At 47.6% G+C, this 25,908-nt stretch overlaps 1 protein-coding gene across 1 annotated transcript in view; it reads left to right on the plus strand.

Annotated features, from left to right (window-relative positions):
* The window catches only part of CCM2L (CCM2 like scaffold protein), a 296,984-nt gene that overhangs the window by 256,567 nt on the left and 14,509 nt on the right, over positions 1–25,908 (plus strand). Inside the window, exon 10 of the mRNA XM_069651009.1 lies at positions 1,463–1,879. Coding sequence (XP_069507110.1) covers positions 1,463–1,743 — 281 coding nt within the window. The 3' untranslated portion in view covers positions 1,744–1,879. The remainder of the gene's footprint in view (positions 1–1,462; positions 1,880–25,908) is intronic.

Genomic DNA, 25,908 nt, shown 5'->3' on the forward strand with positions numbered 1-25,908 from the left:
AGGGTCAGGGAGGCATTTTTCCCAACCTGTTTAAGTTAATAAAAGTCTGTAACCAGAAACATGACAACTTTGTGTCTGGCTTTCATTTCTGACCCCTCACAACACAGAGAGGAAAGAATGCAAAGGGTGGTCTGAGGCCCGAGTATGGACAGAAAACGGAACCAATACACACAGTGACCCTGTGAAAGTGGGAGCCCAGAGACAATGGAACTGGACACACACGCACAGCGTGTCTGTAGAAGGGATGGCTGAGGGAATGACACTGAAACAGAGTGGGCCTTTGAGGGTGGCTAGGCAGAGAATGGAACAGACACACAAACACGCACATGATGTCTGAAAAAGGTCAGGACACTGAAATACACACAGGGTTATTTTTTGTAAAGAATGTCAGTTGCATGCAAGGGACCACCAGCATTTGCACTTGTGTGCTGCAGTTTCTTCTGCATACAATTGTAAACATTCACAAGACATAGTGGAACACTAAAGAGTCAAAAGGGGGCATATCTCCCTTTTGCGCTTTAATTTAACTCTCTGTCTAAGAAATGAATGCCACCTACAAATTATGCTAAATCACAGCTTACTACATAGGAATCCATTCATTTCACTCCTGCATGAACGTTGCATTGCCGCTTGAGGGGGAAAGCACTGATAAGATGGAGGAGGGATGCATAGGGGAGAGCTTATCTCTGCTCCGTTCCCCTCCTCCATCTTGCCACTGCTGGCAAATGTGGCAGGGAGCTAAATCAATGCATAAAAGTATCAAGCCTTGCTTTGACACCCCGATTTATCACAGTTGTGCTGCCCTGGCTTGTAAACATGCACTGCTCTCTCTCTTCTGCAACTTATTCACCTGGCCATACTCGAATTGCTTTATGCAAAGTAAATGAGTAAAGTTGTTTAATAACCCCATGTTACACAAGGCTGATAGTTTGTATGTGAGGTGAGGGAATGCAGAGAGAATTAAACCAAGAAACACCCAACACACAGGGGATTGCGGGAAGGCAGAGAGAATGGAACTGAGACAACCTGGATTCAGTGAGGGACGGAAGGCAGAGAGTAAGGAACCTGGACACACAGACTGTCTGAGAAAGAGGGCATGCATCAAGAATTGAATCGACATGCACGTGGGAGGAGGCACAGCATGGCCGACATAGAATCAACAGTCTATGGCAGATGACAAATAGTGATACAGAAGTTGTAATTGTCTAAATGCAGATCTACAATGTATTGCTCACCAGGGATACAAGCTATCTGCTGCAAACTCAAGGTAACTGCGACCCCTCAAGTGTGACTCCAAGTCTTAAACTATCTTTACTGTGTAGACACAGGGGTTCCCATTGAGTAAAGTCTATTATCCTACAGAGCAGAGGGGCTCTGAATCGGGGAATGTGGCTATGGCTCTGCAGTGCCTCCTACCCTTCATACATGTGGAATCACAGCTGTGTCTTTTTTGTCCCCACAGGATTGAGGCCCTTCATTCCAGACCAGGACATTGGCTACTTTGAGGGCTTCTTGGAGAGCATCGGGATCCGTGAAGGTGGCATTTTGACAGACAGCTTTGGGAGGATCAAGCGCAGCATGAGCAGCACGTCAGCCTCGGCCGTGCAGAGCTACGACAGCTGGTCTGTCCACTCTGACTCAGAGTGCTTCAACCGAATGATCAACACCATCACCCAGGACATTGAGGCACTGGCCCATGATGAGGAGGATGAGGATGCTGTGGTGGAGGACAACCACTTATGACTCTGCTGGACCAAAGCTATCTCTGGACATTGCTGTCAGCTGAGAGTGTTTGATGTGCTCCAACCAACGGTTCCTACTACTTCTGTCATTGACCTCTATGAGGTCAGGGACTGCTGGCACTCTCTATCGGACACTGGTAAGTGGGAACATGTGTTAATTCCTAATACAACCAATGAGATTCCCCTCCTTCTACCAGTGATCTCTGAGGACTTGAGCTCTTGACACTAGGCAAGGGTGCAACCCTCTGCTTTTACATGGGTTATCAGCACTGATTGAAGAGGGATTTATACTGCTATTTGAATGGTCAGTAAGGGCATGAGCTCTCTCTGAACTAAGCAGAGAGGGTTTTCTATCGTTTGCTACAGTGGTCAGCTGAGGAAAGAGCTAGTTGCACTAACCAATGAGTTACTTCCACTGCTTTCTCCAATGGCCAACAGGGACAACTGCTCTCGCCACTAACTTATGGGTAATTTCCACTGCTTCCTCTAGTGATCAGCAAGGACATGAGCTCCCAGCACAAACCAATGAGTGACTTCTACTGCATACTCCAGTGTTTGCCAGTGACAGGGGCTAGTAGCATTAACCACAGAGGTATTTTGACTGCTTCCCCCTATGGTCAATGGGAGGACAACTCTTAGCAATAACCAATAATTGACCAATAGTGTTCCTTCCAATGGTCAGCAATGACATGAAATCCAGGCACTACTCAATGAGTGCTTCCTTCTGTTTCTACCTCTGACCCAGGAGTGATTTATACTGTTTGTACAAGTAGTAAACTAGCTCTGGCAAATACAGCAAAAGCAACAGAGGGTCCCGCTGCAGGACTTATGATGTCACAGCAGACAGGCAGTGTAACTGTAGTGCCACCAGCTTGCAGCCGCCAGCCTTTTGGACGATGGAAGCACCGGTTTGATGCCAGAATGAGACAGTAGCCTCGATGTAGGGTCGGACACGGGTGTGGATTTTCCTAACCCATTTGCAAAAAGCACTGATATTTGTGGTGATGTTTTCTCCCTAGTCCGGCTGAAAGACCTTCAAAGGACCATATGCAAAGGCCAAGGGTGTATCTGGCTGCACAAGGTCTGATTTGCTGTATGCCTGGACTTTGCACACTCATCTGGGCAGTGATTACCCTGAATCTTATTGAGACCCTCAACTCACCCAGGAATGGATCTACTTGTACAACTACTCCCTGCAATGCTAAATGACCTCAAACTCCCTGAAATGAATACAGTATTGAAAATGAGGGATGCATTTTGATAACAGGTATTGTAGAGTAATAAATAAACTACTGGGTAGCAAGGCGTTCCTTTAAATAGTTTTCAAAATTCAAAATGCCTGCAGTGCAGGAACTGAAAGCTGCTCACTTCCCAATGAGGTTTATACGCTTGCATAACCCTGCATAAGTACAGTATACACAATAAATATTCACTCCACTACTGCCAGGTGCAGTGCATGAAGGCAGGCGAGATGCATGGAGACGATTGCCTTGGTCACCACAAGGTACTTTATTTATTTGTATTTATTTTATTTATTTATTGGATATTTGTAAGACGCCTATACAACAAATGGTGTTTCAAGGCACCACACGACAAAAAAAGGGCGGTGGGGACAAGGGAGAAGATAACAACAACGCTCCTATTAGACATTGTAACATTCGGAACATGCAAGTTAAGTAACAAGAAGTGCGAGGGAGAGCGTGGGGGAGGTGGGAGTGCCGGTCTGCGTGAAATACGAAGTGCTAGGGTGGCAAGGGAAGTGCAGGGTAAAGAGGAGAGAGTGCAAGTGAAAAGGGAGGGAGGAGGGTGGTGGAAGAGGGCCACAGGGGCTAGGCGAGTGCTAAGGGGTGGCCAAGTGTACAAGTGCAATGGATTGCATGGGGTGTAGGGGGTGAGAGTCCCCATGCTAAGTGCGAGGAAGGGGTGGACTGGGTGGGGGGCCTGGTGTCCTGTAGAACTCAGAAGGAACCAGGAAGTCAGTCACTGAAGCAGACAGGGGCGTTAGCAGAGGAGGGGGAGGAGGAAGTGAGCAGAGAAAAGGAGGGTCTTGAGAAGCTTCTAGAATTTAAGGAGATCCAGCACAAGCTTGAGAGGGGCAGGGAGACCATTCCAGAGGGAGGCTACTGCGGAGGAGAGAGATCTACCCACCACTCTCTGCTTAAAGAAGTGTCTGATCTGCAGAGAGTTGGAACTAGAAGACTAAAGGACTCTAGCAGGGAGGTCTTTAGGGAAAGAGAGTTGGATGCAGCAGGGTCCCGGGCCCCAGAAAGCCTTGTGGACGATGCAGAGGGTCTTGAACTTGATCCTAGCAGCAACCAGGAGCCATTGGAGAGATTTTAGGGCTAGAGAGATGCAGTCCCTGGGCTTGAGGCCATGGATAAGCCTTGCAGCCCTAGTCTGGATTCTGGGGGTGAAGCGAGGATAAAGGGAGATTGAGTAAAAGGCTGTTGTAGTCCAGCCTAGAGAGGACCAGAGCTCTGGAGACATTGAGTTTCTGGGGGAAGGTGAGGAAAGGGAGAATGCCTCTGAGGAGGTGCAGCTGATCGTGGGCCTTCTTGGCAAGGTCCGCGATGTGATGAGAGAAGGCAGAAAGAGGAGTCAAAGATGACACCAAGATTTTTTGCCTCACAAGAGGGTGAAGGGAGGGGACCCAAGAGGGCAGCCAAAGAGTAGGAGGGAGCTGGAGTCCGAATGAGAAGTATCTCAGTCTTACTGGCATTAAGGCAGAGATCACTGGCAGCACACCATGTCAGAATAGCAGTCAGACAGTCAGGGATGAGAGAGGAGGAATAGGATGCAGTGAAGGGAAGCTTGAAGGAGAGCTGCGTGTCATCTGCATAACACTGGCAGTGAGGAGAGAAGGAGGAGAACATGTGGGCCAGAGGGGCATGGTAGATGTTGAAGAGCCACGGCGCGAGGATAGCGTTTTGAGGGACACCGCAGGTGGAGCGTGTGATAGAGGAGAGAAATGGTCCAGTTAAAACTGGGAAGGTCGGTTGGAGGGGAAAGAGGTCAACCAGTCCAGACCCAGGCCTGTGATGCCAAGGGTGTCCCAGAGCCGATTTGTCAGGGTGGCATGATTGAAGGCAGAGGAAAGCTCCAGAAGGATAAGAACGGAAGGAGAGTTGGAATCCAGATTTGAGAGCAAGTCATCACGGCTGTTCAGTAGAGCAGTTTCCGTGCCTCTGGCTGCTCTGAAGCCAAGCTGGTAGTCGTGGAGACAACCAACAGATTTAGTGTGTTGGATCAGTTGTGACATGACCAGCTTCTCCAGGAGTTTGCCCAGGAAAGGGGCAATGGAGATAGGGCATTACATAGCCAGGCACGAGGGGTCGGCGGAGGCCTTTTTGAGGAGAGGATGCACTAGGGAGGGCTTGAGGGTTAGCGGGAAGGAGCCAGAGGCAAAGTAGTGATTACAGAAATCCGCCAAGACTGGTGCAAGGGAGACAATTTGTCCTTGATAGTTCTGGAGGAGCAGGGGAGCACCTGCTTGGAGAAGACGTTCAAAGAGTGGACTTGTCTAGAGACCTCATCTGGTGCTATGGGTGAGAAAGAGGAGAGCAGGATGGAAGGGGTTAGGGGGGTCAAGGACGGCCAGAGAGCTGGGGATGGAGGAGGGCAGGGTTTGGAGGAGAGTGAGGACAGGATGTCCTGAGTTTTGGTTAAGAAGTGGGAGGGCAGTGAAGTACAGAGGGTCAGGGATGGAAGGGGAGACATGGAGACTGCAGTAGGATTGGTGAGTTCCTTCAGATGTTAAACAGTTTGCTCAGATTGTTGGTGGCCCCAGAGACACAGGCATGGATAGGGGCCCTATTCTTAGAGCAGATGGAGAGTCTGTATTGCCTTTGGAGCAGGCGGCAGGCCAGTCTGCCAGAGGATGTGCCAGATGCCTGCCACTTCCACTCAGCAACTCTACACTTGTGTTTCAGATAGGCTAGATCGGAGTCCTACCAGGTGTTGCACTTGGAGGCAGGCTTCATGTGGATACTCATGACAGGGGCAAGGGGCAACCAGGGTGTTGGTGATGGAGATGTGAAGACTGCTGAGTCAGTGCGGGAGTCTGTGGCAGGAGTGGGAGGGGGGAATGAAAGGGGCAGCAAAAGCAGAAACTGACACTAGCGTTAAAGGTTGAATGGCAGTGAAGGAGACTGGCAGCAGAGGCAGAGGATTAGCTGGGGGACCTAAGAGATCCAGGTGAGGGGACAGGAGAGCATGTTCAGACCAGGAGAGAGGTGTAGTGAGAGGGTTCGAGATGGGGATGTCTGATTTTATATGCATGACAAGTTAGACATTGCCAATGCAACTACATAGATACATAAATGCTACATTCTCGTCAGTAGTGATCATTTTGGTTTGCAGCTTTGTTTCCAAAGGTCCATATTTCTTTATGACTTTGTCTTCTCTGGTGGCATGCATAAACATACTTTGAGGTTCTCTCTGTTAATTCTAAACATTGTCCAAGGATGAAGCAGAGCTGTTCTCTGCTCTCTGTTCTCTGCCACTCTTCACCTCGGGGGATAGAGGAGGTGGGGGAGATGAAGAACACCACATGAGCACTTCATTCCTAGGGCCATGAGGAGGAAACGTACACTGTAATGATGATTACCCACACAATAAGAAGATGCTGTGCTAGACTTTACATCTTAAGACTGCAACATTTGGCCCCCACGATGTCTTGGACTATGGCTCCCATGTTCTCTCACATATGACTATGCGTGCTAGACCTGGTGAGAGGTGTGCTCCAAAGCGCCTGGGGAGCCAAAGGTTCCAGGTCCCAGCTTTTGCATGATCCAGTTTCAAATCATCTGTTTGAGAAGGAGTACACACAATCACGCTACACAAGCAGACACTCTGGCACAGTCCTACAGAGTCCCGATTAGGAAAACGTTCCACAAGCTCAGTTCAGATTTGCACTGCATTTGCATTGGGGGAAAAATCCACCAGTTTAAAAATACATTGACAAAATACATATTGGTACAAAAGAAGTGAGAAATTGCATTTGCACGGGTTCAAAGATTTGGTAAAATGGACCCTGTCATTTCAGAGACAACGTTTTAAAGATCCAATTGCCTAACCAGAGAGCACTCACCTTGATCCAAAGTGTATATGTATAGCTCTGTCTTAAAAAAGCAGCTTAGTCAACAGAAACTTAGCCGACATGGTGATGTAGGTCTTCCAAACAGGCAATATTTTGAGAGCACACCAGGAAAATTATAGCTAAAGAATGTTCATACTATGAACTGCCCCGTCCCCTGCACACTATATGCTGAAGAACAGCCAAAACAATTTAGGACACAAGTGTGACAGATATTCAAAAAATCTTCTTCTTCAAGAGACATAAATACTGTGGATTGAATCCAAACAAACTATGTTATAGTACAAAATAGCTAACAAATGATAGTCACAGTTTACATGCTGCGACGTTCAGAGAAATAAAGTATATCCTTGAAAAAACATGTGTTTTTCTTAACCTATCCATCAACAATGGTGTCATTGTGAACTAACGTCCAGTGTCTTATCAAAAATTCGATTACATTTCATGAGTGAACAACATGCACCCGTGGGGGCTGCAACCCATGAGAGGAGTGACTCACAGCACCCGAGTGGAGGCAAAACCTTCTGCCAAATTAAAAGCCGACCTAGCTTTCATCTGTTATATATATAAAAAAAAATCTCCCCTCCCTTCTCCCTCCTCCCCTCTCCCTTCTACTCTCCTCGTTTCTCCTTATGCCTCGTCCACTCCACTATCCTCTCCCCCACTCCCCCAGTTTCCCTTCTTCCCTTTCTCACCGCCCTTACCTTCTTTACCCCCCCCACTTCCAACCATGCTGCTCTCATGAACGCTGCTCTTTGGAACGCTAGATCCATCTGTAACAAAACCGATGCTACCCTTGATCTATTCTTTCGTCTTAACCTTCATATCCTCTGCTTAACTGAAACCTGGATTCCCCCTCATAACACCTCTGTCCCCGCTTCCTTGACGACCTCTTCTTCTTTCCTCCATACTCCCCGCCCCTGTGGACGTGGTGGAGGCGTCAGTCTCCTGTACCACCCTAAATACATTTCCTCCTCCTCCTCTCCAACTCTCCCCTCTTTCTCTTCCTTTGAATTCCTCTACAAATCTTTCTCTTCTCCCCACCCTATTTCCTTCCTGATCATCTATCGTCCCCCTGGCCCTCTCTCCTCCTTCTTTGAAGACCTGGATCACCTCCTCTCACTTATTTCTCCCTCCCCATCTCCTCTAACTGTACTTGGCGACTTTAACATCCATCTTCCTTCTCCCCCCATTCTTCTCCCCTACTCTCTATCCTTGATTCCTACCTCCTCTCCCCCCTTCCCTTATCCCCTACTCACTCCTCTGGTTCCACTCTTGACCTCATCTTCAACTCCTCCTATCCCGCCTCCCCTGTCTCTTCTCTTCCTGTCTATCTCTCTGACCATGCCTTACTCTCGTTCTCCCTCTCTCCTCTCTCCTACTCCACTATTACTAATCCCTCCCCTCCAGTCTTCTCAAGTCGCGCCCTGTGAGATTTCGGCATTACCCTCTTCTCTGACACTTGCTCTTCTTCTCTTCCATCTCACCAAGACTTTGCACTACTCTCTCCCGATGATGCTCTCTCTTCCCTTTCATCTTCTATCCCCACTACCCTCGACCAACTCTATCCTCTTTCTCTCTTCTGCCCTACTCAGAAACCTCCTCAACCCTGGCTTACTTCCCATCTCCGCTCTATGCGGCGCCTTCTCAGACGATTAGAGAGACTATGGCTCAAAACTCCCTCGCTTTCCAATCAAACCTCTTACTTCTCTTACCACGCACTTTACAACTCTTGTCTTGCAACGGCCAAATCCTCCTACTACTCTAACCTTCAATCTCAAGCCTCCCATCCTCGTCGGATTTTTCAAACTCTTTCCCGCCTTCTCTCTCCTCCCACTCTTGATCCCTCATCCAATTCCACACTTTTTCCCTCTGACTTTGTCAACTACTTTTCCTCCACAATCATCACACTCAGGCAAAAAATTAACTCCCTCTCCTACACCCTCTCTCCTCCTCCCCCTCTCCTCCTCCCCCCTCTCCTCCCTCTTCTATCATGTCTGTCTTCTCATCTGTTTCCCCTTCTGATGTCTCCTCCCTTTTATCCAAAGCCCACCCCACATCTGCCCCCTCTGACCCTCTCCCCTCTGTTCTCATCCCTAAGTTCTACCCTCTTCTTATCCCTTACCTTACCACTTTCTTCAACTCTTGCCTCTCCTCATCTACCTTCCCTTCTGCTTTCAAACATGTAACAATTATTCCTATTCTCAAGAAACCCTCTGCTGATCCACTGCTTACTGCTAACTACAGACCTATTTCTCTTCTGCCTTTTCTTTCTAAACTCCTTGAACGCCTTGTCTACTCTCAACTCTCTTCCTTTGTCACTTCCTCCCTCCTTCCTCCTTTCCAATCTGGCTTCTGTCCCAAACATTCCACCGAAACTGCCCTCACCTCTATCCTCAACTCCCTCCTCTCCGCTCGTCATACGAAGCAATCCTCTATCCTTATTCTCCTTGATCTCTCTGCTGCTTTTGACACTGTCGATCACCCACTCCTGCTCCACACTCTCTCCTCTTTCGGGTTTAAGGGCCCTGTCCTAAAATGGCTATCCTCTTACCTTTCCTCTTGTTCCTTTGCTGTCTCATGGGGAGGCCAGACCTCTCCTTCCTTCCCACTTAGTTACGGTGTTCCTCAAGGCTCTGTACTTGGTCCTTTCTTCTTCTCTCTCTACACCTCCCTCATTGCCCCTGTTATCTCCTCCTTTTGCAACTCCCATCATTTCTATCTCCACTCATGCTCGCAACCTAGGTGTTCTCTTTGACTCCTCTCTCACCTTCTCGCAACACATTTCACTTACCTCCTGCTCCTGCAGATACCACCTCTACAATATTTGCAAAATCCGTCCCTCCCTCACATTCCATGCTACCAAACTCCTAATCTCCTCTTTCATCTTTTCCCGCCTCTTCTATTGCTCCTCTCTAATCTTCAGTCTTCCCTCATCTGTTTACCCCTCTCAAATCTATTTACCACTCTGCTATTCGTACCCCCTGTCTCCTTACCTCCCGTGACTCCATCTCCGCTCTCTCACCTTGGCTGGCTACCTTTCCACCTACAACTTAAATTCCACTTTCTCTGCCTTGTTTTCAAAACCCTCCATGGTCTTGCACCACCCTATCTCTCCTCCCTACTCTCCTTCTACTCCCCCTCTTGCCCCCTTCGTTCTGCTGACCACTTCCTTCTCACTGTTCCCCCTTCCCCCTGTGCTTCCTCCTGGTTCTGCTCCTTCCAACTTCTTGCTCCTCTGCATTGGAACTCTCTCCCCCTCTCAATCCGCTCTTCCACTTCCTTCACCTCATTTCGCACTTCCCTTAAATCCCTCCTCCTCCACTCCCCACCTTGATGCACCCCCCTGCCCTCTTTACTCCCCCCTGTTCTTTTTTCCCCTCTTTTAATCCCTCTCTCCCTTCTACCTTTACTTTCTTCCGCCCCTCCTGTTACATTTATTCAATCCTTCCCCTGCTCCTCCCTCAACACTCCTGTTCCAACTCCACTTCTCCCCCCCCCCCCCCCCCGTCAATTGCTCTTTGCACTGTTTTGCTGAATGATTCGAGTTGTAATTTGCTCATAAAGTTATTGTTATTACTCTGTATTTTGTTATTCCAATGTACAGCGCCTTGGTGTAAAGCGCTCTATAAATCAATCAATCAACCAATCAATCAATCAATCAAAATCCTTCTGTAGAAAATGCAAAATACAAAAGTGACACTTATTCCTCATGTAGAAGACATGAATAGCAAAATGGGCTCACCCTGTCAGCAGAGGAGAGGATGTATCGAACTGGAAACAACCCGTCCCATCCGGAACTTCTCAACGTGTGCACGACCCAATCATCCAAATGGGATGACCGCTTATATAAGTAACCTGGCAACAAAATGCATGGTGTCACTTTTTAAAAAAACACTTGCGCAGGAAAATTGCACATAGTTGTCCTTTGGGGTACCAAGGGTGAGAGCAATTTTATATTGCTTGCAGCAAGATGTTTAGACCCTCGTGCCACAGGGGGAATTGAATTGACCCCCCTTTTCCCACACTCTTCTCAGTCACACAGATCTTTACAGGCTGAACAGCTGAAACAGGTTGACATCTGCGGCATTCTGTGATGACGTGCCATGTCCACATGCTGAGCAATGTAGGGGGCGGACGCGAAGAGACATCATGCAAGCAACTGGGCATGTGCAAAGTTAGAGCATGCAAAAAACACACCAGTGTGGATCCCCAAGAGGAATGGGTGCCCTCTGGACCCGCTCCTGAGTGGTGCGCTCCCCACAAATCTGCACAGCAGGCATAGAGATTTTACCTGCAGATGCATGCACTTACCAAAAGCTGCTCTCCGCTTACCGCCCTGTGCCTTGGTTTAATTTCTGTTAGAACAAAAGCATCCTACAAGTACCTGGAGGCTATCTCCAGTTTCACAGCGTGATACAAGGGATACCCTCCGACCACTTGAGAAGTCAGCGGTGCTATGGATCTGGTGGTTACCCCTTTCCAAGACATATGTTAAGGCAATTGGAGAATGGGGTAGAGTGCACAAGAGAAGAAAGTCTTGTTACTCAATGCTCTGAGCACTGAAGGTCGGCAGATATTTGCTGGACTAACAGAAGAACCACTCCCTTCCTAGCCTCCCCCCCCCCCACCCCCGTGAGGCCAGTGATGACACAATGTCTGTGGAGGTGGCGAAAACACCAGCACACTGAGCTCTCGTATAGAGTTTGATTTTATGGAGCACCACATTTTATTTATGGCGGATCGAAGGTCACGATGAATAGGTTGATTATTAAGTCATTAATCTGAGAGCATGGACAGTTTTATGTGACTTCAGGGATCAGACTGATGCCCGTTCAGGCATATGTTGCCAGAGTGCACCAACAACCACAACATTTTTAGAAAAGTTCCTTCAGAAAAAGAAAATGCCAACAGATTACAAGCTCTACCAGAGAAATGACGGTCAAGAGGAAAGACTCCACCAGCCCTCTGCAAGTTAATAAAGTGTCTACCTTCCCTCAAAGAAGAGGCCCTGACAAAGAAGAGGACAGGAAAGCTGGTGAGAACTGAGTATGTGATCACTGTGGTAGTGAGCATCACATTGCCAGTGACAGGGCATGTCCTGTGATAACGCGAGACTGTGGGCCTCATTACATGGTAGTGCTAATAGCACCTTGGTCCATGCCGGTAAAATACCGGCACCGCCTTGGTGGAAAGGGGAATTACCGCCCTATTCCAAGGTTGGCGGGGCGGTAATTCCCCCTTCCACCATTGCCCTTACCCATTCCCATTTTTGCCCCATAGGGCACAATGGGAATGGGGAAGGTGCTAATTACGGTACCGCAAATTTGCGGTGCCGTAATTAGCACCAAGGTCCCTTAGCGGGTTGGTTTTTAACGCCTGCTAAAAGCAGGCGTTAAAGCACCAACCCGCTAAGGGACCTCGTAGTAAGGCGGTAAGGGTTAACGGTCACCGGTACCAATACAGGTGACCGTTAACCCTTACCGCCTACCGTGTATATGTGCGGCCACTTGGAGCACTTTGCAAAAGTGTGCTGCCAAAAACACAGGAAGTCCATAGCTGCAATGGAGATTACATGCAGAGAATAAATCTTTCCCTTGGATGAAGAGCCTGCTTTCCTAGACATAGACATGGGACAGAGAAAATGGTTCAAAACGCACTGTGAGGTTCAGGCAGATTGTAATGAAGTCGATCTAAATGGCAGACTTGGGTTCCAATTTAACCATTATCCTCATCGACATGTACAAGAAAATGGAAGGAAAAAATGTAAGTTGCACCCCAGAAAGGGAACTTTTAATCCACTGCATATTGGGGAGAACCAGTTAAAATTGCCTGGATATGAAAACTGCACTGCAGAATTTGAAGGACGCAGCACAGAAACCAAGCTCTAATTTGCAAAAGGTCCTCCATCGTAAGGGTGGACGATCAAGCCAAATTCAATATAGAGCTTGACCCATGCAGTGAGGAGCAGGAACTGTTTTTAAAAAGTTAGTATGTATCGGTTTATAAAGCAAACCTTTCACACAAAAAAGGACAAACAAGACAGCAATATAAAAACAAGATAATCATATGAAGCACAAAATCATTACAATAAAACTAAACTGTTGACTAAAAAACCTATAGCCGGTACTGTGTGTTGAGGAGACGAAATGGGCGAACATAGTGGACGCCCACAAAGATCTGTTCATGGAGGGCATTAGAATGCATTACAGGAGCAGTCCTAATAAAGCACAAAGCTTGCCCAATACCTGCAACAGCTCACAGGGCTCTGAAGGACCTGTTCACGGAGGGCATTAGAATGCATTTCAGGAGCAGTCTTAATCAAGCACAAAGCTTGCCCAATACCTGCAACAGCTCACAGGGCCCTGAAGGACCTGTTCACGGAGGGCATTAGAATGCATTGCAGTTGCAGTCCTAATAAAGCACAAAGCTTGCCCAATACCTGCAACAGCTCACAGGGCTCTGAAGGACCTGTTCACGGAGGGCATTAGAATGCATTTCAGAAGCAGTCCTAATCAAGCACAAAGCTTGCCCAATACCTGCAACAGCTCACAAGGCTCTGAAGGACCTGTTCACGGAGGGCATTAGAATGCATTTCAGGAGCATTCCTAATCAAGCACAAAGCTTGCCCAATACCTGCAACGGCTCACAGGGCTCTGAAGGACCTGTTCACGGAGGGCATTAGAATGCATTACAGTTGGAGTCCTAATAAAGCACAAAGCTTGCCCAATACCTGCAACGGCTCACAGGGCTCTGAAGGACCTGTTCACGGAGGGCATTAGAATGCATTTCAGGAGCAGTCCTAATCAAGCACAAAGCTTGCCCAATACCTGCAACAGCTCACAGGGCTCTGAAGGACCTGTTCACGGAGGGCATTAGAATGCATTTCAGGAGCAGTCCTAATCAAGCACAAAGCTTGCCCAATACCTGCAACAGCTCACAGGGCTCTGAAGGACCTGTTCACGGAGGGCATTAGAATGCATTACAGTTGCAGTCCTAATAAAGCACAAAGCTTGCCCAATACCTGCAACAGCTCACAGGGCTCTGAAGGACCTGTTCACGGAGGGCATTAGAATGCATTTCAGGAGCAGTCCTAATCAAGCACAAAGCTTGCCCAATACCTGCAACAGCTCACAGGGCTCTGAAGGACCTGTTCACGGAGGGCATTACAATGCATTACAGTTGCAGTCCTAATAAAGCACAAAGCTTGCCCAATACCTGCAACAGCTCACAGGGCTCTGAAGGACCTGTTCACGGAGGGCATTAGAATGCATTTCAGGAGCAGTCCTAATCAAGCACAAAGCTTGCCCAATACCTGCAACAGCTCACAGGGCTCTGAAGGACCTGTTCACGGAGGGCATTAGAATGCATTTCAGGAGCAGTCCTTATCAAGCACAAAGCTTGCCCAATACCTGCAACAGCTCACAGGGCTCTGAAGGACCTGTTCACGGAGGGCATTAGAATGCATTTCAGGAGCAGTCCTAATCAAGCACAAAGCTTGCCCAATACCTGCAACAGCTCACAGGGCTCTGAAGGACCTGTTCACGGAGGGCATTAGAATGCATTTCAGGAGCAGTCCTAATCAAGCACAAAGCTTGCCCAATACCTGCAACAGCTCACAGGGCTCTGAAGGACCTGTTCACGGAGGGCATTAGAATGCATTTCAGGAGCAGTCCTAATCAAGCACAAAGCTTGCCCAATACCTGCAACAGCTCACAGGGCTCTGAAGGACCTGTTCACGGAGGGCATTAGAATGCATTTCAGGAGCAGTCCTAATCAAGCACAAAGCTTGCCCAATACCTGCAACAGCTCACAGGGCTCTGAAGGACCTGTTCACGGAGGGCATTAGAATGCATTTCAGGAGCAGTCCTAATCAAGCACAAAGCTTGCCCAATACCTGCAACAGCTTGCCAGGCACCGAAGGACCTGTTCACAAATGGCATTAGAATGCATTTCAGGAGCAGTCCCAATCAAGCACAAAGCTTGTCCAATACCTGCAACAGCTTGCCAGGCACCAAAGGACCTGTTCACGGAGGGCATTAGAATGCATTTCAGGAGCAGTCCCAATCAAGCACAAAGCTTGCCCAATACCTGCAACAGCTCACAGGGCTCTGAAGGACCTGTTCACGGAGGGCATTAGAATGCATTTCAGGAGCAGTCCCAATCAAGCACAAAGCTTGTCCAATACCTGCAACAGCTTGCCAGGCACCGAAGGACCTGTTCACAGATGGCATTAGAATGCATTTCAGGAGCAGTCCCAATCAAGCACAAAGCTTGCCCAATACCTGCAACAGGTCGCCAGACAGTGAAGCACCTCTGATAAAGTTGAAAAAGGACAAGACGATAGAAGCAGTTGAAGCATCTGATTGGCTAAAACCAGTGTTCCTGATCAAGAAACCCACACTGAACTCACTTTGTGTGTCGACCTGCAAAGCCTCAGTAGAGTGATTATCACTGTCAGTGACCCACTCACTATCCAGCATCAAGGAACTAGTGCTGATGCTGCGAGATGTGTGCATTCTTTCCAAGCTTGACAGAAGAGACGCAAATCATCAATGCAAACTACCTGATGAATCCAAATCACTTAGAGATTTTGTAACACCATTTGGTGTGTACAGATAAACACACATGCCATTGGCTTGGCATCAGCAGCATCTGTGTTCAAACACATGCTTTGCTCCTTACTCAAAGATGGAGCATATTTTTGGGCTGACATCTTAATTTATGGACACTTCAGAGCCAGTTACAATCTCTAGACATTATTAGCGAGAATAATGTCGATAGGGGTGCGCCTCAGAAAAGAGAAGTGCATCTTTCACATAGATTCAGTGGAATATCTTGGATACACATTGTTGACTGAGAGCATCAAATCATAGCTCAATTTGTTAAATGCCCTAATTGATGCATGTCCCAGTATTCACCTCCAAAGAAGAACTCAAGACTTTCTTAGGGCAGCCAGATTAATAAGAGAAATGTGTATTTTCATTTTTGGAAGTAAATTGAAGTACTAAGAGCAGAAAGGCACTGGTTTAATATGGTCAGAACCACAATAGAACATTCTTGAGTTAGTGACATCACATATCCCAAATGTCAGGAATGTCTGAAAGTGTTGGACCATGAATTAGAATCTTTCATCACAGTAGATTCCAGTGTGTAAGCCTTTGGAGCCACCCTCACCCCAAGGAAGCAGAATACAGAGAACGTTGTTCCCTTTGAATCGAAAACCTTAACCCATGCAGAACTACTGCACGATTGAGAAATCGATGCTGGTGCGTACATGGGCAATGGAGTACTTTAGGACATGCATGTGGTACGACACGTTCAACCCCTCGCTAATCATAAGCCCCCTGTGTATATGTTGAGCCTGGGAGGTGCCAAGTCCTCCACACCCAGAGTGACCAAATAGGCGGCAGAGCTTCAAGAATATACATTCAACATTCAACATGTTCCAGGGTTAAAGAACAATCATGCAGACTGCCTGTCCAGACGTCCCCAGAATATGTCTTCAGCCACTACATTACTAATCAACGAATGCGTAGTAGCACCATTACCTAATGTGTGTGGTGAAGGGACTCCTGCCACGAGTGACAGTGAGTGGAGCGTAACTACAGAAAGGAATTGCATTCTTAAGGTAGTCATTCACTACATTTCCGAGTCCTGGCCTGACAAGAGAACATTATCACCAGCATTACAACCATACAAATATCTCCAGAACCAAGAGAAGGATGCGGAAAGCATATGGGTGGCCCCAAATGGGCACTGAAATTGAGAACACTATTGAACATTGATATGTTTGTTTATTTGTTTGTTTGTTTATTTATTTAGTAATGCGCGCCAAACCCTTAGGTAGCCGGGCGCAATAATATATACAAGAAATCTTAAGATTAATTACAGTATTTGGCATAAGTATATAAAACACATAGGCAAAAATATATAAAAGTACAGGGCATATCTTGAGATGTCCAGGGAACTCTAGCATGTTTATCTATATAGACAAATATATAATCAAGTTTATAAATCAATCTCATATATCTATGTATCATACAGGGCCTTGTAGGTGAGAATGCATGCTCAGTTACCTAGAGTACAGTTCACGGATGCAAAGGGTTCGGTATGGGCCAAGTGTGGTGGGCTTGGTGTAAGTCAGGTTATGTGTCGTTTGCGTGCAGCCATTTACGTATCTTATGTCTAAATTTAGGGTAAGGTTGTTCAAGTCTGAGGTCAAGTGGTAACTTGTTCCAACATTGTGCAGCTTTGACAAGAAAACTGGTTCCTCCCGCTGTCGAGCGTTTGAACCTAGGAGTCTCTAGCTTGGAGGTGTTAGCAGATCTCGTGGGGCGGGTGGTTGTTATCCTAGTGTTTTTTTCCACTAGATACGGGGGAGCTAGTTTGTTCAAGCATTTGGATATATATGTGTGCCACTTAAGGGACAAACGACCCAAGGTTCACCAAGCTTTGCAGCAGTAAGTTGAAAACCCAGAAGCCCCATGGTTAAAGAGCAGATTAGACTTTAGATGGCTACCTGGGAACATGAGACCAGAACACGTGTACAGGATTGTATTTGTTGACTATCAAAATAAATAGAGCTACCTCAGACTACAATATAATAAGCTGGTTACACAATATTCCTGTGCTACTCTCTTAAAATATAAAGCAAAAATGTATCAATTTTCTAATAGATCAAGAAAATCTCTGGTGTCATACCTAAAATTCAAAAAGGGAGAAAACCAGAATCGGTGCTAATAAAGACAAGTCAGGAAATCTTTTCAGATAAGGATATCATTAAAGTTTTTTCTAACTTTTACCAAATGTTATACACATATGAATCCCCCCTTGAAACACACATATTCAGAATTATCTTCAAAATATACCCCGCACTTCGTACCCTGAAGTTAACCTACAAACAATCAATGCTCTTATTTTTCCTAGTGAAATTTACAAAGCGATTAGAAGCCATATTCATATTTCTCCCCAAGCCCAATAAAGATCCAGAAAAACCTCAAAGCTACAGACCTATATCATTCATTAAGACAGTCTGCAAAATCTTTGCTAAAATCTTAGCCAACAGACTCCTTCCCCTATTACCCAAACTAATTAAACCAGATTAAGTGGGTTACCTCAAAGGTAGACTCTCCTCCTCAAACCTAAGACTATTGTTAAACATCCTAGACAAAATACATGGCTCCAAGATCCCTATGCTGCAGTAGCCTTAGACGCTGAAAAAGCCTTCAATCGGGTGGAATAGAACTATATGCTTGAAGCTCTTAAGCGGCATGGCTTTGAAACCCCTTTTATCTCCATTACAAAAGTACTTTATTCAAATCCCAAGACAGACGTTTTCATTAATGGACAAATGTCCTCATACTTCCCCTTATTTAGAGGCACACTCCAAGGATGCCCTCTTTCCCCACTCCTTTTTTTTTTCATTTGTGTTTATCAAATTTCTTTGAGATTTTACAAAGTGATGTGAAGGTGAATGGATCTTCGTGTCTGAATACTGAATGATTGTCGTTCTGTAGGTGAGTCTGTTTGTCTTTCTGGTGTTGTATATAGTTATTTGCCTGGCTTTCTGGAGGGTTTTCTTCTCTGAGACAATCTGCAAGGGCTGCTTCTAAGATCTTAGCTGCCGCGATTGTGCAAGTGGTTTTGTTCCCGCTTATGAGTCGATTCCACCAGGTTTATTCTTCGCGTAGGTCGAAAGGCTTTAGTAGCGCTCCTTTCCCCACTCCTTTTCATTTTAGCATTAGAACCTTTTCTGGAAGGAATTAGACAAAATGACTGTATAAAAGGTATACAGTGTGGTAATGCACAGATCAAATCAGCAGCGTACGCAGATGACATGTTATTATTCCTCAAAGATCCGGATATGTCTTTGCCACATCTCCTAAACCTTATTTCCCAATTCTCATTAGCTTCAGGATATAAACTTAATGCAGATAAATCAGAGATTCTGCCCCTCAATATACATTGTACCAAATATCACACCCAATCTTCAGGCATGACCTAGTTCCCTAATGGAATTAAATATCTCGGCATACACATTTCCGCCTCTCTTAAACATATTACCAAAAGCAACACCGAATCCATACTCTCTAAAATAAATGAACTCACAAACTCCTGATCCCACTTTCACTTGTCCTGGTGGGGCAGACTAGAATCTATTAAAATGATGATCTCCCCAATTATTTTGTACCCCTTTCTATGCTACAAATCTCCCTTCCCTCATTATTTCTACACCATGCACAATGTCCCAACCACACCCCCCCTCTCCTGCCTTCCCTTACGCACAAGTGCTGTTTATGTGTCGTTCTCAATATTTGTCTTGTCTCCGTCGCCTATTTCAAAAACTGTTTTTATAGCCATGCTGCTTATTTTCATACTAGGCTCACCTGTTCTTTAGTTTTAATCCTCAAACACACATATGTTATCTACTATGTTTATTACTATACTATAATCTTTTTATGCGTTGTATGTACTCAAATTAATAAAACCCGTAAATATAAAAAAACATTACAAAAATAGAGCGTTACTTTATCCCAAATAGCAGATCCTCAGCAGATATCACCACTTGTAAAGACATTTTTGGGGCAAGAGATATTCAAACAACTTGTCTGGGGAAGTGCAGCAATATTTAGAGACCCAGAACATTACACAGTGTAAAGCTGCAGTCTACCACCCGCAGGCCGATGGACAGGTTCAAAGAGCCAACACGTTCGTCAAAGGCAGCATAGAGTTGGCCAGTGGTCAGACTCAACTAAATGACAGGAGTATCTCCATTTCAAATAGAACGGGCAGAGGAGCCCTTTCCTCAATCATACAACCTTGGTTGCCGGACATAGGATGGGCACCAACCAAACAAATAAGACAAACAGAAGCCACACTGTGACAGTCACACATTTGTGCACCATTCAGAAGTATGTGAAGGTGATTGGGTAAAAATCAGGATGCCACATAAGGACACTAATATGTATTGCCAAATACAGTTCACTCAAAAAGCAATTAAGCAGGGGACAGCGATTAGACCTTAACTGGGGACAGCAGAGTTAGGACTCTCGGAAGAGTAGCACGTCTCTCAGAAGGAAACAAAGAAACAGAAACCCTGCAACCAAGTGAGAGTTCCCCAGAAACAGTTGGAATGCCAAGAGAAGGAAACGTGCAGCATATATTGAAAGAAGTTGTGGAAGACGGCATTGCTTCAGACATCATGAAGGGTTCGGCTGAGGTCCCCTGTATCCAGGTCATCATGCAAGGTGGCACCACACACACCATCCTGAGACATATACAAGAAAGGAAAGTGGCTGGCGGCTTCAGAGGCACTGAGACGAGCATTCTTAGTGATGAAGACTAATATTTATGTAGCATAGTGTGAGGACGTGCCGCGTCCCCATCCTGAGGAACGTGAGGGTTGGAGGTGCCAAGACGTTACGCAGGGAACAGGGCATGCATGAAGATTGAGTGTGGAAAGGACACACTGACGCAGAGCCCCGAGAGGAACGACCGTCCCCAGGCATGGACCTGTGCAGTGTCCTGCTCCTCTGCTGCACATGAATAAGCTTAATAACGACAGCACTGTCTCTTGACTTAATTTCTGTTTGAACAAAACCATACCACACCACAGTGCTCAGAATGGGTAACCAGCCCCGATCTCAGCTGTTCCACAGGACGAAAGCAGCACATCACAATGCAGCGTAATGCAGACTCAAACAGAACATAGACTTTTGCTTACTCTGGAACCCTGAACATATAAATACAAAACACCTGGGCCTGATAATGTACCCGAGCCAGCAGGGAGTGCTCTACCCACACACTGAACAAGCTAATAGGAAACTTGGGACTTAGCTATAAAGTTGTGGTCCCCAATCACCCTTCCAAAATCTTGAAGAGCACTCATTTGATGATTACTTCAAGAGGATCTTGTGATCCCTTGCAGGTCCCTCGGTAGCTGAGATCATACTCGGGTTCTCAGAAAAGCAAGCATGTAGGTTACAGGACTCCTGGTAGGATGGTGGCTGTCTTGAGTGAGCACTAGAGTTGTGGATAATGTGGGAAGATGCAGGACAGTAACGAAAGGCAGACCAGTAGATTCAGTACCAGCAAAGAAAATTGAGGACTGTACCGGCAGCTGCCTGGCGAGGGACTGGGGCAAAAGCAGCTTGGTCCAGGGAACAAGCCACAGCCAATGGGGAATGATATGATATGATAGGTTATTTATAACGCGCTTAATACCCAGAGGTTTCTAAGCGCGGCCCCGGGGATTGAACCTGTGGTTCTCCGTGTCGTCTTGCTTCCAAGGTGAGCACGTTGCCCCTGAGCTATCCTCCCAGGACAGGGTTAGCCGGGATGGTGGCTGATGGTAAAAAAAAAAAAAAAGTCATGGAAAAGACACCCCACACTGGAAGGTAGAGCAGCTTGCTCATCTACTACGGTGCAGGTAGCAGTGTTCCCTGTAATATGAGGAGGGTGCACGGTTTGGAGACGTTGCACAGGGTGACTGAATCATGTTCCTCTGGGAACTTGGTAAATTGATGCAGGCTGCGAAAAGGACTGCTAGTCAGGGATGGAAAAGGGAGTCTGGGGAACTAGTGTCTGGCTCCTTTGATTGTCCCGGGCCTCACTGCCCACTTGGGACACATATTTGTTGTGGTCAGGACCAGATGCAGCCTCTGTGATGGCACCACGGGCTCTCTAGTAGTAGCCGAGAACAACATGAGCACCTGTGTGTATATCCCCTGTGGGACCTACAAAACATCAAGGCTCCTTTTACAGTCTGTCCTAGCCTCACCGAAAAACCTCCTGTAAGAATGGTGCCTTCGAACTAGCCTATCAGAATTTCACCATGCCTCTACGCCAACCTTCAGTACCAGTTAGTGCTAGCACCTGTCCTAATTTGCAAAGGTCAGTCCTTATATTTTGGTAAAATATTACCACTCGGTCTGCCCTTGCCCTCAATGTTTATACTTCAAAAAGTCCCCACCTTCCCCAAGATGTCCCTCCAAACTCTTTGCATAGCCAGATTCTATTTTGCAACGACCCCTAACAGAGTCATCAGCAAACAGCCAGCCATGTATTCCTTCAGAGCGACCTACCAACCATTGCATCCGAACATTCCAATCACAGCCTTTTTTACAGACCTTTCTCGTGTCACGTAGTATAATGCAGGTCACACCCCCTTTTATGATTATTTGAAACCGCTGCAATGGCCTTAAATCTTTCAAATGTTCTTAGAATACGCAGAGATTCTATTTAGTCTCAGTTTTAATGCACGGGAATGGGATTGTTGTGTCCTGCCTCCGCGGCTCTGCGCACGGGGAGACAGAACAGTGAAGAGCCAGGCCGCGCGGCCTTTATGTCGCAGCTCCTATGGGAGCGAAAGAACGTACGCCACACACACAGTTTGCTGTTCTGCCCGGAACTCCCTCCCGTGCTCGGGGGCGAGGCTTTTATTTAGACACCCTGCGTCACCGCGTAGCGGGATGCAGGGCGGATGTAACATTCCTCCTTTATTTCAATTTAAAATAACATAAAACCAAAACATGTCCCGAACTAATTCAAACAATTAAACTACTGGAAACCCTGGGGTCTTCCTTTCTCATAGTCTGCAGGGGGCCAGCTAGCACACATTGGGCCTCATTACACGGATGGCGGTAGGGATTTACCGGTACCGGTAAAATACCGGTACCGGTAAATCCCTACCGCCTTACTACGAGGTCCCTTTGCGGGTTGGGGGATTTAACGCCTGCTTTTTGCAGGCGTTAAAATCCAACCCGCTAAGGGACCTCGCGGTGCCGTAATTAGCGCCTTCCCCATTCCCATAGAGCCCTATGGGGCAGAAATGGGAATGGGGAAGGGCAATGGCGGAAGGGGGATTTACCGCCCCTCCAACCTTGGAATGGGGCGGTAAATCCCCTTTCCGCCAAGGCGGTGCCGGTATTTTACCGGCATGAGCCATGGCGCTAATAGCGCCATGGCTCACCGCCTACCGTGTAATGAGGCCCATAGTCTTTGAGCCTGGCGGGCGGTTTAGTGGCAGTTCTGAAATTATATCGCCCCCCTCTCGGGCTGAACCCCACTGTCTCACTGGGTGTCTCACCTTCAATGTCCGGCTCACCCATGTCCGGCTCGCTCCACTGCTCCCTCCTCCTGTCGCCCACTTGTACCTCATCCTGGAGGCGAGCGGGTTCTCCTTCGTTTGACTGGGCTTCTTCTTCTTCTTGGTGGCCTTCGCCATCTGTCCACAGGTTGCGTGGCACCGCCTTGAACCATGACGCATTTCGTGTCACCTCTAGGCGTCCTCTCTGTACCGTCACCATGGTCCCTTGTTTCCCGCTGACGGTCCATGGGAGCCTTTCGTATCTGGTGTCCAATTTTGACCTTGTCGGATTTCGCAGCATGACCACCTGGTCGTCCACCTGGTGGTCGGACGGTCTCGACCTCCTCTTGGCACTCATGTGTGCGTTGGCACTCGTTCTCCTTCTTTCAGTGCGCTCCTTGTCGACTTCGTCTGGGGTCCTGCTGGGGTGATGTGGGATCGAGGACTTTATTACGGTGCCATACATGAGGTCCGCTGGCGGGACACCTGTCGTGCTGTGAGGGGTGACCCGGTAGTTCCGCAGAAAACGGTACAGGTCAATTTTCCAGGGGCTGGCATTTGCCTTTGACACTCTTAGCACTTTGTTGAGGGTCCTCATGAACCGTTCCACGTCGCCGTTCGCCTGGGGCCATCTCGGCATGATGTGATGGTGCCTGAAGTTTAGTTCGTGCAGGCACTGTTTGAATGCTTCCCCCTGAAATGGGGAACCATTGTCGCTCTTGATAGTGGTGGGTAGTCCATGTGTTGCAAACATCTTCTCCATGGCAGGGATGACCACCTCTGCTGCCGTGGATTCCACCACCTCGACCTCGGGGTATCAGGAGTGATCGTCAATGGCCACCAGGAGGTAGAGGCCTTCTTGTAGTGTGCAGAAATCGATGCTGATGGCATCCCATCGGCCATGACCACGTTCCGCTGATTGAATGAGTTCTGGTTCTGGCGGAGCCCCGGTTATCTGGCAGGGTAGGGTAGGCAGGTGTTTATCAGTCTTTTGACCTCGTCGATCTGCGGGAACCACACTCGGTGCCTGATTCGAGCTTTGGTCCGAGCCATCCCTTGGTGTCCTTCATGGGCCAATGCCACTATTCTGTCCTGGATGCTCGGCGGGATGACAATGCGATTACCCCTGAGCAACAGTCCGCGCTCTGTGATCGACAGGTCTTGTCTTATGGTGAATATCCCCGAGAGCAACCCCTTCGCTTCCACTGTCCTGTTGTGGGTGTTCTTCATGAAGGACTTCCAGTCGCCTGAGATGATGGCATCCTTCACCAGATCGCAGCATGGGTCTTTGTGTGTCTCCGACTCAATGTCCTCAATACTGACAGCCTTTGGCCTAATAGCCTGCACTACCTGGTATATGTGCTCCTCGGTCTCTTCGGCTACTTGGACTTCTTGTGGGGTCGCCGTTCGAGGGTGCCTTGAGAGGAAGTCCACCGGGTTTCCACTTCCCGGCTGATAGGCCAGTTCAAAATTGTACTGCTGGAGGTGCAACAGCCATTTGGTTATCCTGGCCGGGGGGTGTGAAGATGTGCCCATGAAAATGGGTAACAGAGGTTTATGATCTGTGACTGCCGTGAATCTACGTCCATAGAGGTATAGGTAAAAATGACAACACCCCCATAGTACGGCAATGGCCTCCTTCTCAATGTGGGAGTATCGCTGTTCTGTCATTGTGAGAGATCTTGATGCGTATGCGATGGGCCTCTTCTCCCCTTCTCTGGTGACCTGCATGAGGATGGCCCCTAAACCGACAGGGCTCGCGTCCACAAATAGCTCAGTCGGGAGCTCGGTGTCGTAGTACGCCATCTTTGTGTCGACGGACAGGGACTCCTTAATGTTTTCAAACGCCTCCTGACACTCTTGCCCCCATTCCCACTTTGTGTTCAGTTTGGTCAGCTCGCGCAGGGGTTCAGAGAGAGTGGCCAGATTGCGGATGAACCTCCCACAGTATGTGGCCATCCCCAGGAAGCTGCGCACTTCAGTAGGTGTCATTGGCGGGCTTGCGGCTTGAATGTCGGCAACCTTCTGGGGGTCAGGGCAAATGCCTGTGCTGCTGAATTTGTAGCCAAAGAATGTTATTTCTGACTTGAAAAATTCACATTTCTCTTTGTGTATGGTTAATCCAGCGTATTCTAGCCTGCCCAATAACGTCTTGAGCCTCTTAAGATGTTCTTCCCTGTCATGAGCATGGATCAGGATATCGTCGCTCACATTGAGGACACCAGGTATGTCTCGGATGACCTCCTGAATTGTTTGTTGGAAAACTTTGGCCGCCGATGATATCCCGAAGCTCAGACGCTTATATCTTCGTAGACCCAAATGTGTCGAGAAAGTGGTTATATATCAAGAGTCTCTGTGAAGCTTTAGCTGGTGGTATCCTGCTTTCAGATCAACCTTGGAGAATACTCGCGACCCGGTGAGATCGGCCACGATTTTGTCGAGCGTAGGTGTGATGTGGCGCTCCCGCTTGATAGCGGTGTTCGGAAGACGCATGTCTATGCAAATCCGGTCCTTGCCGGGCTGTTTGAGCTTTCTTGTTACTACCATCGGGCAGACCCATGGTGTTGGCCCAGTCACCTCCTCTATTATTCCGGCTTCTTCCAGCGCTTTGAGTTCTTTTTCTACTTGCTCACGCATGTGGAATGGGGTCCTCCTGTGTCTCACTGCCTTCGGCTGGACCGATTCATCTATGTGGAGCCTGATTGTCTTTCCTTTCAAACACCCTATCCCCTTTTTCAGGTGGTGGTAATGTTCCAGGATCTTCTCGACTTCTTGCACTTCATTCACTTGACAGACGAACTTGACTAGCCCCAGATATTCAGCCGTGTCCCCACTTAGAAGGCATTAGATCCCGCATTCATGACGTAGATTTTTGATGGTAGTCTGTTTTCACCGTGGCTCAGGGTGGTGCGGAATCTGCCAACGACCGTAGGGGCTTCCTGCAGCCATACGCAAACAGTAGAGTGTCCGTGTTCTTCAGA

The sequence above is a fragment of the Ambystoma mexicanum genome, chromosome 3p (genome assembly GCF_040938575.1).
Source record: "Ambystoma mexicanum isolate Mex_15411 chromosome 3p, UKY_AmexF1_1, whole genome shotgun sequence".
NCBI classification, from domain to species: domain Eukaryota; kingdom Metazoa; phylum Chordata; class Amphibia; order Caudata; family Ambystomatidae; genus Ambystoma; species Ambystoma mexicanum.